Genomic DNA, 12,500 nt, shown 5'->3' with positions numbered 1-12,500 from the left:
TTTTCATTATGTGCCTAGGTTGTCTTTTCCTTGTAAGTAGGCCTTGTTGTTCACGTTATTGAGCCTCCTGTCTTTTCATTATGTGCCTAGGTTGTCTTTTCCTTGTAAGTACGCCTTGTTGTACACGTTATTGAGCCTCCTATCTTTTCATTATGTGCCTAGGTTGTCTTTTCCTTGTAAGTACGCCTTGTTGTACACGTTATTGAGCCTCCTGTCTTTTCATTATGTGCCTAGGTTGTCTTTTCCTTGTAAGTATGCCTTGTTGTTCACGTTATTCAGCCTCCTGTCTTTTCATTATGTGCCTAGGTTGTCTTTTCCTTGTAAGTACGCCTTGTTGTTCACGTTATTGAGCCTCCTGTCTTTTCATTATGTGCCTAGGTTGTCTTTTCCTTGTAAGTACGCCTTGTGTTTTCACTTCTTCAAGCCTCCTGTCTTTTCATTATGTGCCTAGGTTGTCTTTTCCTTGTAAGTACGCCTTGTTGTACACGTTATTGAGCCTCCTGTCTTTTCATTATGTGCCTAGGTTGTCTTTTCCTTGTAAGCACGCCTTGTTGTTCACGTTATTCAGCCTCCTGTCTTTTCATTATGTGCCTAGGTTGTCTTTTCCTTGGAAGCACGCCTTGTTGTTCACGTCATTGAGCCTCCTGTCTTTTCATTATGTATCTAGGTTGTCTTTTCCTTGTAAGTACGCCTTGTTGTTCACGTCATTGAGCCTCCTGTCTTTTCATTATGTACCTAGGTTGTCTTTTCATTGTAAGTACGCCTTGTTGTTCACGTTATTGAGCCTCCTGTCTTTTCATTATGTGCCTAGGTTGTCTTTTCCTTGTAAGTACGCCTTGTTGTTCACGTTATTGAGCCTCCTGTCTTTTCATTATGTGCCTAGGTTGTCTTTTCCTTGTAAGTATGCCTTGTTGTTCACGTTATTGAGCCTCCTATCTTTTCATTATGTGCCTAGGTTGTCTTTTCCTTGTAAGTACGCCTTGTTGTTCACGTTATTGAGCCTCCTGTCTTTTCATTATGTGCCTAGGTTGTCTTTTCCTTGTAAGTACGCCTTGTTGTTCACGTTATTGAGCCTCCTGTCTTTTCATTATGTACCTAGGTTGTCTTTTCCTTGTAAGTATGCCTTGTTGTTCACGTTATTGAGCCTCCTGTCTTTTCATTATGTACCTAGGTTGTCTTTTCCTTGTAAGTATGCCTTGTTGTTCACGTTATTGAGCCTCCTGTCTTTTCATTATGTGCCTAGGTTGTCTTTTCATTGTAAGTACGCCTTGTGTTTTCACTTCTTCAAGCCTCCTGTCTTTTCATTATGTGCCTAGGTTGTCTTTTCCTTGTAAGTACGCCTTGTTGTTCACGTTATTGAGCCTCCTGTCTTTTCATTATGTGCCTAGGTTGTCTTTTCATTGTAAGTACGCCTTGTTGTTCACGTTATTCAGCCTCCTGTCTTTTCATTATGTACCTAGGTTGTCTTTTCCTTGTAAGTACGCCTTGTTGTTCACGTTATTCAGCCTCCTGTCTTTTCATTATGTACCTAGGTTGTCTTTTCATTGTAAGTACGCCTTGTTGTTCACGTTATTCAGCCTCCTGTCTTTTCATTATGTACCTAGGTTGTCTTTTCCTTGTAAGTACGCCTTGTTGTTCACGTCATTCAGCCTCCTGTCTTTTCATTATGTGCCTAGGTTGTCTTTTCCTTGTAAGTACGCCTTGTTGTACACGTTATTGAGCCTCCTGTCTTTTCATTATGTGCCTAGGTTGTCTTTTCCTTGTAAGTACGCCTTGTGTTTTCACTTCATTGAGCATCCTGTCTTCTCATTCTTAGTCAGGCTGACTTTACCTTGAAAGAAATTGTACAATAGATATAGTGGAGAAATCCTCGATGACATTCAAAACCGTTTCCATGTCGTTTTTATCTTGAAGAAAAACAGTTATGTCATTGGCGTACATAGCAACTTTCAAATAAGGAGAATTGTAATTCAATCAAGTTGGCGTTTTAATGAATTAGATCATGAGATTGGTCAGAGTGCCATTAAAAATTACCGGTCATTAGTTAGTTAGTTAGTTTCTGCTTTTTGGGTCCAGCGGACCATATAGGCCAAATCCGGACCCCTACCGGTCATTAATTGTCGATGTACACAAGTGAAAAAAGCCAATGACGACCTCGAAGTTTCAAATGGAAGCATGTCAATATGTAAGTGTTGTGCAGAACATATATCTGGTAAGGCAAATCCTTTAATATTGGGATGACTTCGGATTTTGATTGCTAATAATTCTAAAGCAAGCACAGAGGCCAAAGATGAGGGGGGGCATCCCTGACGAATTCCGGACTTCACACAGATTATCTGACAATTCACCGACTCTCAATGCACTCTGAAGGGACTTAACTACCATCATTTTTACTTTATGCCATAACATCTTTAATAAAACTCGTTGTTAATCCGTCTGACCCTGGTGACGAAACATGTTTTAATAAATACAGCGCACTGTCGATTTCTTACACGGTAAAACTTAGTTTCCAAAACATCTTTGTGTTCGTCACTTAACTGGGGAATATTTGAATTATAAACTTTACTTTCAATATCCTCCTCAACAAAATTCCCAGTTTTATCAAACACATTATCATAAAGTCTCACTTGCTCCTGTTAAATTCCTTTTTGCAACGTTATCTGAGACCCTTGATCTGTCAATTTTTTTTATATTAGCCTTCATTTTGTCAATATTTAAAACATATTTTGTATTCTTTTCACCTTCTTCGATTTAATTTTCACAGGATCGAATTTGAGCACTCTTTGCCTTCCGAACATCATATATTTCCAACTTGGCTTTTAATTTGTCCCTTTCAACAATGACTGCAGAATGTCCGGGGTGCATGGACATCTATTTATCTAACTGATCCAAATCCTTTTGCATTTGTTGTTGATCTTCAATTACATGCCATGTTTTACATTTACTATAATCAATACAAAATTCTTAATTTTTATTTTACAAAGGTCCTATTGAACTTGCGAATCGATCTGAACATACTCATCATCATAAATCTCAAAAACATTGTTTAAACCTTCAACAAACACTCTATCCTGCACACGAATTAAACGATCTGTGGCGTTTGTACCATGGAGACGACAATTTGCATGGTATCGGAAAACTCCTTTCATAGTTAGGATCATAGACTTGTCTCTGATAACATTTTAAGTCGTACTCATGAGTGCGAAATTCAGTCTGATGCCCAGAGTGACAATATATGGTTAGAATGAAATACAGTCTGATTCTTATGGAGAGAGGCCCGTGATATTGGACATTCAAGACAGTTTATTGAAGTTGATTATGTTGATTTTGTAGAAGTAAAATTGTTTTGGACAAAAATGGAAGATTGGTTGAAAAGAAAGATTGGGTTTCTGGTAAAGTTGAAAAGGCAGAACAGTATAATTGGGCATCAATATATAGGGTGTGATAGACAGAAGATATATTTTGTGACTTATATAATATTATTTTGGAAATAAGTATCAGACATTTTAGAAAAGATAAATTGGTGTACATCGGTGTTTGTCATTATCGATTTTCAGATGTTAAGAAGAAATGCTTAGTTGTAAATATGTGTGAATAATTATGCAGATAAGTTTTTGTTTTTACTCGTTTATTGTGATGAGGATTTATGTGATAAAAAGAATAAAGTCCATTTCAGTAACTCAGTTTTGATAGTCGAAGCTCGCCCATTTTTCTGAATTGAACACATATATATGCTCAGTTAGTAACTGACAGACTTGTCTGTTCTTGAGCCGACCGTCTCAGTGTAGCCAAGTTACGACAGATGCCCGATTGACGCATTTGATTATTTCGATATTGTTTCTGAGCTCATTGGGGAATGAGCTGCCTTTAAAACCAAAATTTCCTGCGATTTTCGTAGGCGTTGAAGGTTTCCCATGGATGCATACGGACCCTAACAATACGTTATCGTCGTAGGTGTCGACGACGACCCCTAAAACCGAAGAAAAGCCCTGCCATTTTGCACGGAGAATCTTTCAAAGTAGTGTGTGTACCACTGTGTCTCGCTGTAGTAATTGTACGCTCAGTTACTTCCTCGTGTGCTTCCAAAGTAAGCCCTTCTTCTGACCCATGCATACTAAATTGAGGGAAGAACTTCCAAAGTCGCTTTCGAAGCGTCGCGAACTTCTCTCTTATGTTTACGGCTCCTGATGTTTTAACGAGCGGAACGGTTTGTTCGAGGATCAAGGGGATTGACAATGGGGACTGAGACAGAGAACACAGTACGCGCATCTCGCACTTGTTTGGAAGTTGTGTGACAGTATGATTGATGGAGTGGCCTAAGACAATAAGTAAGAAACAGACAGTGGCAATTTTCAGTCTTGTCCAACGTAAATGAATAGCCCTGCAACATCAAATGATTTTGAAAACAGTGTGGCACTTGTATTTAAGTATAGCCACAAGATGACTTCAATATGATTGTTGCACGTTTTGTTATGAAGAGCACAGACGATTGATAAAGAGAAACTTACTATCATCTTACTCAATATGTCTGTTAACGTGTTTGTACCATTTCATTTGGTTTCATCATTCCTGATTGTACAGGGTTTTGTGTGTGTTTTTTTCTCACTTTATGATCGGTATTTTTGAAGGGGAAATATTTTTCTAAATCAGCGTTATAAAAGATATCTGACTTTGTAGAAAGAATAAACAAAAGTACTATAATGACATTTCAGGGTGAACGTTCACAAACACCTTTTAACTGTGAAGTAACCGCCCGGACATCTGTTCAATACTTTGTTATATATTTGTGTTTCAATATTTAACAAATCCAAAATCAAAGAGACTGCCAACGTTCCAAAATTCAAAATCAGAAAACCAGAATGGTAGATAGTTGGAACGTTTGTTATTGACAAAACAATACATTCACAAATCTATCGACCAAACGGTCTTTTAAGTGCACAGACAAACAATAATTCAATGATTCATTCGCTTGCGGCTTCGTGGCAGGCGGAAGGTAAAATCAGCCAGATAAGTTATCGTTATTGTTTGTCTGTGCACTTAAAAGACCGTTGGGTCGATACATTTGTGAATGTATTGTTTTGTCCATAACAAACGTTCCAACAACCTACCTTTCTCGTTTTTTGATTCAATATCTAACAGTTTTACAAGAATGCATCAGAGTTTTTTTTATCCGTGTAAGTTGAGAAAATAAGACATCGATGGCTGTTTATTGCTAATACTGAAATGTGCCAGGAAAGATTATTAGCAGAGTTATTACTTTCAGTAGACGCCATTTGCACAAGATTCAGAGCTCTGACCTCATTCCTGTCTTTTGTCCTCGTGACTGACGCGTAACTTTCAGCACTCCTGGACAGGACTCAAATAAAGTTGATTACAAGTAAAAGGCAAACATTTTACGAATGTTTACCCCGCTGTAGCCCTACAACCCCCCCCCCCACCCTCCGCCAAAAAAATATGCATCCTGTTTTTCTTCTTCAAATACATCTTTGCAACAGGACATATTATGCATAAAGCTTTTTTTATTTTTTTTTTATTCTCTTTTTGTGCATTTTTTTTTTACATGTATATGTTGTACATTACAGGACATCACCTAACCGAAAGGACACAATCATATAACAGAAAAACACACTTGGACAATTACAACATACATGGGGTGGGGGATGGAATGGGGAGGGGGGGATGTTCAGTGGTTTGGTGGTCGCATTATCAAAAGGTTTTAAGCACGAAAAAACCTAAGGGTTACATCAAAAAGTGCATATACAGGCGCAAATCCTTGTAGAATTTATCTACTGTATTATTCACAACTGCGTTATACTTTTCACAAATAAATCTTTGCTTAAAGTTTCTACTAAATGTCTGAAAATGAGGGGTCTTCTTGTTCATTTTGGAAATATATACATGGTGTTTGGCACAGATTAATAACATATCAAAAGCTTTATCGGTGACTACATTGTTCGCCACTCCAAGAAGAACCAGTTCTTTAGAAAGTTTTAAATGCATAAAGCTTATTTTTATCTCGTCCGGTGTATCTTTTGTCTTTTACTTTCAAGGGTTTTTCAATGTTCGGTTATTTCCGTGGCTTCATGCAATCAACGACATGGACCATTCTGGTACTTGTTGCTGACAAAATAATGATTTTAACACAGAATTTAATGTCAGAATAGCTATATAAACGCTATTGAGTTTTCATCGTAGCAATTATAGGGTCCGATATTAAGACTCGAACAAGTATAATGCGACTCGTCTTCGATTCGTCGGCATTATACTTGTCTCGTCTAAATATTGGGCCCTATTGCTACGCTGAAAACACAATAGCTGTTAATATTGCCAGAAAGGTAATTCATCCCCCTCCCGTTTTGAAATAAAGTGTTTTATTTTTCATCAATTAGTTTTCATGCAGTGTACCGGAGACCTAGGACACCCCCAAAAATCAAATTCGCAAAAGTAAACTTGCAGACACTAAAATACAAAACAAATCAAAATAAGCAAGCGTGACCCCGTTTTTGATCGCAAATTGAAGAACAACTCATTGTCTACCCACACAAATTGATTTGGTTCAGCTGTTGTGCCTAGCATTGTTGTTTTGCCATTTTGAAGAAGACAGGTGTCAGCCTCGTCAGAAGCCGTAAAAGGCCTGTTTTGGCGTCATTTCTTGTGGGCTATGTGGGTAAACCTTGTTGTTTTGGAATGGCTTATTGTATTGCTTTTAAATTTGACATGAGTATTGATAACACAATTGCTAAACAGTGTGTAAAATATCATGGCGTTTTGATGAGTTTTTTGGACGTACTGGAACTTTTCAGAAAAGTGTGATTAAATTGTAAAAACCAAGTTCAGCGCAGCAGACTTAACTGGCACGTCACTCATAGCGATAAAAAGCGTGCCAGTTAAGTCTGTTGCGCTGGACAGGGTTTTGATGTTGGAAGACCTGTTTTTCGTAATTGTTGTTTCGGATTCACATTTCCATACCACCCAAGCGTGTTGTTGCTTTTGTACCAAAATTGATCCCTAATTGTAATATTCATTTGTGTTGAAGTGTGCAAAATTCGGAATTTTTGCAATTTTACTGAAAAGAGTTATTACAGTTCAATAAACTTTTCTGAAAAGTTCCAGTACGTCCAAAAAACTCACCAAACGCCATGATATTTTACACACTCTTTTGCAATTGTATAAACAATATTCGTGTCAAATTTAAAAGCAATACAACTAGCCATTACTAAACTACGGGTTTTTCCTCGAGTACGCAGTAGGAGGGTCCAGCAGACTTTAATTGTGTGTGTGTGTGTGTGTGTGTATCTGTCTGTCTGTCTCGACTTAACAGCTTATTGCTGGGAAACTACTTGGCGCAGTTCGTTCAAAAGTTGATACACTAACTTGATAATAGGTCCGATTGATCGTATTAAAACTTCATAATGTTACCTGGGACCTAAATGCCCCCAAAAACACAAAAGCCACTCTTAACGGTGGGAGTTTTTGCGGTGGGAGGCTGGTCGCTTTGCGAACAGCCTGAACTAAAGGGGAGACTTGAGCGGCGAACACGTCACGCAGTGACGAGAAAAGCATGATTTGCAAGCCAGACAACGGGTGAGGAAATGGTCTCGGCAAAGAAATTACAATGCAGGGTTTGCTCTGTGAAAGAGAGACAGAGAGAGAGTCTATGGCCAAAATGATCCGGGTTCGATTCCCGGCATGGGCGTTCTATTTTTTTTTTTTTAATTCTTGTTTACTATTGTTTATTATGAACGTTTTAATGTTTAATTTTACTCTAATAGTTTTTTTAATTGTGTAAAATAAATAAAAATTGTTGTTTTTTTTTTTGTTTTTTTTTAAATCCAAGTGACCCGGGTTCGATTCCCGGCATGGGCGGTCTATGTTTGTTTTTTGTTTTTTTTAATTCTTGTTTACTATTGTTTATTATGAACGTTTTAATGTTTTATTTTACTCTAATAATTTTTTTAATTGTGTAAAATAAATATTTTTTTTTTAAATCCACGTGCACAAGACAAAAACTTTCATACTGGGGGAGCGAGCCAGTCTGAAGAGTACTCGGGTCCAGCGCCAGCGTTTTTTATTACCCACATAGCACACACAAAATGACGCGAAAACAAGCATTTTACGGCTTCTGACGACGTTGACACTAGTCTTCTTCAAAACGGCAAAACAAAACTGCTAGGCACAACAGCTGAACCAAATCAATTTGTGTGGGTAGACAATGAGTTGTTCTTCACTTTGCGATCAAAAACGGGGTCACGCTTGCTTATTTTGATTTGTTTTGTATTTTAGTGTCTGCAAATTTACTTTTGCGAAATTGATTTTGGGGGGTGTCGTAGGTCTCCGGTACACTGCATGAAAACTAATTGATGAAAAATGAAACTCTTTGTTTTAAACGGTAGGGAAATAAATTACCTTTCTGGTAGTATCCTTGGTTTTACTATAACTGGCCGCATCACAAAGTTCTACAGCTAAATGTATGTGTTTAGTTTGTATAGCGATTAGTGTAGACAGACAGACAGAAATACAGATAGACATAATAGATAAATAAATAGAAATATCGACAGATGGATAGATAGATAAATAGATATAGATAGATAAATAGATAGATAGATAGATAGATCCTCTTTTCTATTTTTTTAATTTTTCATTTACCTGTGCAGACCGACGGAGAAAAGATTCAGGATGGTCGTCTTGACTCGTGTGAGCCCTGTGACTGTGGGTCTGTGTATCGTGGTCTGCCTGATGGCCGCCTCTGCTCGGAGAAAGGAGAAGTACAAGAAAGAGAGTGAGGGCAGTAGCGAGGAGGAGCAAGATGATAATGGAGGTAGGTATAGAGAAGGAACGCAAGAGAAAGGGGGGATGGAGAAAGAGGGAGGCAGGGGTGGAGAAGGAACGCAAGAGAAAGGGGGGATGGAGAAAGAGGGAGGTAGGTATGGAGAAGGAACGCAAGAGAAAGGGGGGATGGAGAAAGAGGGAGGTAGGTATGGAGAAGGAACGCAAGAGAAAGGGGGGATGGAGAAAGAGGGAGGTAGGGGTGGAGAAGGAACGCAAGAGAAAGGGGGGATGGAGAAAGAGGGAGGTAGGTATGGAGAAGGAACGCAAGAGAAAGGGGGGATGGAGAAAGAGGGAGGTAGGTATGGAGAAGGAACGCAAGAGAAAGGGGGGATGGAGAAAGAGGGAGGTAGGTATGGAGAAGGAACGCAAGAGAAAGGGGGGATGGAGAAAGAGGGAGGTAGGTATGGAGAAGGAACGCAAGAGAAAGGGGGGATGGAGAAAGAGGGCGGTAGGGGTGGAGAAGGCGAGAAAAAGAGAGAAGGGGGGGGGGGGGAGCGACAGGAAGCGAGAGAAAAATGGAGGAAGGGGTGGCGATGGCAAAAAAGGGAGAGGGGGACAGGCCAGAGTGAGCGAGAGGAAAATAGAGATAAGGGGTGGAGATGGAGAAAAAGAGAGAGGTCTGGGGGGAGGGGGCAGAGGCGACAGGGAGGGAAAGAAAAATTAGGTATGGGCATAGAAGGCGATAAAACTACAAACAGAAAAAAAGAGATATAAATGACGACGACGACGATGATGATGATGATGATGATGATGATGATGATGATGATAAAGATGATGACGCAGATGATGATGATGATGATGATTATGATGATAATGATAGTAGTGGTGATGATGATAATGATGAAAGTGATGATGATGATGATTAAAGTGACGAAAATGATGGTGATTTGTAATATGTTTTATAACATCCTCTCTTTACGCACGTCTGACCCAAGAGGTCAAGGTTTGCTCTAGCGACTGTATACAGCAACTGGAACAGAGCGTGACCAATCAGAGAGGACAACTGCAGACCATCACCACAGACATAGGCGCTGCGCAACTAGCCAACCAGGAGCAGGACGCCAAACTGCAGGCCGCCAACGATCGCATTGATAACCAGGACGCCACACTACAGGCCGCCAACGATCGCATTGAGAACCAGGACGCCAAACAGCAGGTCGTCAACGATTTCATCTACAAACTCATATTAGCATATCATGGACATTACCCAGGTTAGGGTGGCCATTTTCTTTGGCACTGTTATAGAATTTTATTTTTCAGATATTTGGTTTGCACTGTTAGTGTATGGTCATTTTGGTTTGCACTGTTAGTGTATGACCACTTGAATTTGCACTCTTAGTGTATTATCATTTTAGATTGCACTGTTAGTGTATGACCACTTGAATTTGCACTGTTGGTGTATGACCACTTGAATTTGCACTGTTAGTGTATGACCACTTGAATTTGCACTGTTAGTGTATGACCACTTGAATTTGCACTGTTGGTGTATGACCACTTGAATTTGCACTGTTAGTGTATGACCACTTGAATTTGCACTGTTAGTGTATGACCACTTGAATTTGCACTGTTAGTGTATGACCACTTGAATTTGCACTGTTAGTGTATGACCACTTGAATTTGCACTGTTAGTGTATGACCACTTGAATTTGCACTGTTAGTGTATGACCACTTGAATTTGCACTGTTAGTGTATTACCATTTTAGATTGCACTGTTAGTGTATTACCACTTGAATTTGCACTGTTAGTGTATTACCACTTGAGTTGGCACTGTTAGTGTATTACCATTTTAGATTGCACTGTTAGTGTATTACCACTTGAGTTGGCACTGTTAGTGTATGACTACTTGAGTTGGCACTGTTAGTGTATTACCATTTTAGATTGCACTGTTAGTGTATTACCACTTGAGTTTGCACTGTGAGCGTATGACTACTTGAGTTGGCACTGTTAGTGTATTACCATTTTAGATTGCACTGTTAGTGTATTACCACTTGAGTTGGCACTGTGAGCGTATGACCACTTGAATTTGCACTCTTAGTGTATTATCATTTTAGATTGCACTGTTAGTGTATGACCACTTGAATTTGCACTGTTAGTGTATTACCATTTTAGATTGCACTGTTAGTGTATTACCACTTGAATTTGCACTGTTAGTGTATTACCATTTTAGATTGCACTGTTAGTGTATTACCATTTTAGATTGCACTGTTAGTGTATTACCATTTTAGATTGCACTGTTAGTGTATTACCACTTGAGTTGGCACTGTTAGTGTATTACCATTTTAGATTGCACTGTTAGTGTATTACCATTTTAGATTGCACTGTTAGTGTATTACCATTTTAGATTGCACTGTTAGTGTATTACCATTTTAGATTGCACTGTTAGTGTATTACTACTTGAGTTGGCACTGTTAGTGTATTACCATTTTAGATTGCACTGTTAGTGTATTACCATTTTAGATTGCACTGTTAGTGTATTACCATTTTAGATTGCACTGTTAGTGTATTACTACTTGAGTTGGCACTGTTAGTGTATTACCATTTTAGATTGCACTGTTAGTGTATTACCACTTGAGTTGGCACTGTTAGTGTATTACCATTTTAGATTGCACTGTTAGTGTATTACCATTTTAGATTGCACTGTTAGTGTATTACCATTTTAGATTGCACTGTTAGTGTATTACCACTTGAGTTGGCACTGTTAGTGTATTACCACTTGAGTTGGCACTGTTAGTGTATTACCATTTTAGATTGCACTGTTAGTGTATTACCATTTTAGATTGCACTGTTAGTGTATTACCATTTTAGATTGCACTGTTAGTGTATTACCATTTTAGATTGCACTGTTAGTGTATTACCATTTTAGATTGCACTGTTAGTGTATTACCATTTTAGATTGCACTGTTAGTGTATTACCATTTTAGATTGCACTGTTAGTGTATTACCATTTTAGATTGCACTGTTAGTGTATTACCATTTTAGATTGCACTGTTAGTGTATTACCATTTTAGATTGCACTGTTAGTGTATTACCATTTTAGATTGCACTGTTAGTGTATTACCATTTTAGATTGCACTGTTAGTGTATTACCATTTTAGATTGCACTGTTAGTGTATTACCACTTGAGTTGGCACTGTTAGTGTATTACCATTTTAGATTGCACTGTTAGTGTATTACCATTTTAGATTGCACTGTTAGTGTATTATCATTGTAGATTGCACTGTTAGTGTATGGCCATTTAATTATTTTCTCACGTCTTTTGTAAACAAAATATTTCATGTTAACACATTAGCTATTAGTCCAGTTTGAGCTATTTATGTTTATTGATAATGATGAGTTGTGCCCCATTATTGTATTTCTTGTTGTGTTGTTCTAAGTGTATGGTTTCTCAAACTGAAGTAACCCTATTTGTACCAAATAAATAAATAGGGCCATGCTTCCCTCTGCTCTAATATGATTGTTGTCTGTGTTGTTCAGACGACTGGCTGGAAACAACGTGTGCCTCTGACGAGGACTGTCCTGACGGTATCAACGCTACGTGTTTCAAGGACAAGTGTCTCTGTACTCCTGGCTACTTCTACTCCAATGGACAGAACGTCTGTGTGGACGGTGAGTGTTTAGTGTAGGGTAGATGTGTGTTGCTGGATGGATGAGTGTTGTTGGATGGATGAGTG

At 38.6% G+C, this 12,500-nt stretch overlaps 1 protein-coding gene across 1 annotated transcript in view; it reads left to right on the top strand.

Moving 5' to 3' along the window:
• The window catches only part of LOC138979113 (uncharacterized), a 103,170-nt gene that overhangs the window by 10,658 nt on the left and 80,012 nt on the right, over positions 1 to 12,500 (top strand). Inside the window, exons 2-3 of the mRNA XM_070351924.1 lie at positions 8,655 to 8,818; positions 9,765 to 10,040. Coding sequence (XP_070208025.1) covers positions 8,677 to 8,818; positions 9,765 to 10,040 — 418 coding nt within the window. The 5' untranslated portion in view covers positions 8,655 to 8,676. The remainder of the gene's footprint in view (positions 1 to 8,654; positions 8,819 to 9,764; positions 10,041 to 12,500) is intronic.

This window comes from Littorina saxatilis, linkage group LG10 (assembly GCF_037325665.1).
Source record: "Littorina saxatilis isolate snail1 linkage group LG10, US_GU_Lsax_2.0, whole genome shotgun sequence".
Classification (NCBI taxonomy): Eukaryota; Metazoa; Mollusca; class Gastropoda; order Littorinimorpha; family Littorinidae; genus Littorina; species Littorina saxatilis.
Note: the sequence above shows the minus strand (reverse complement) of the source record. Positions and strands in the feature narration are given on the sequence as shown.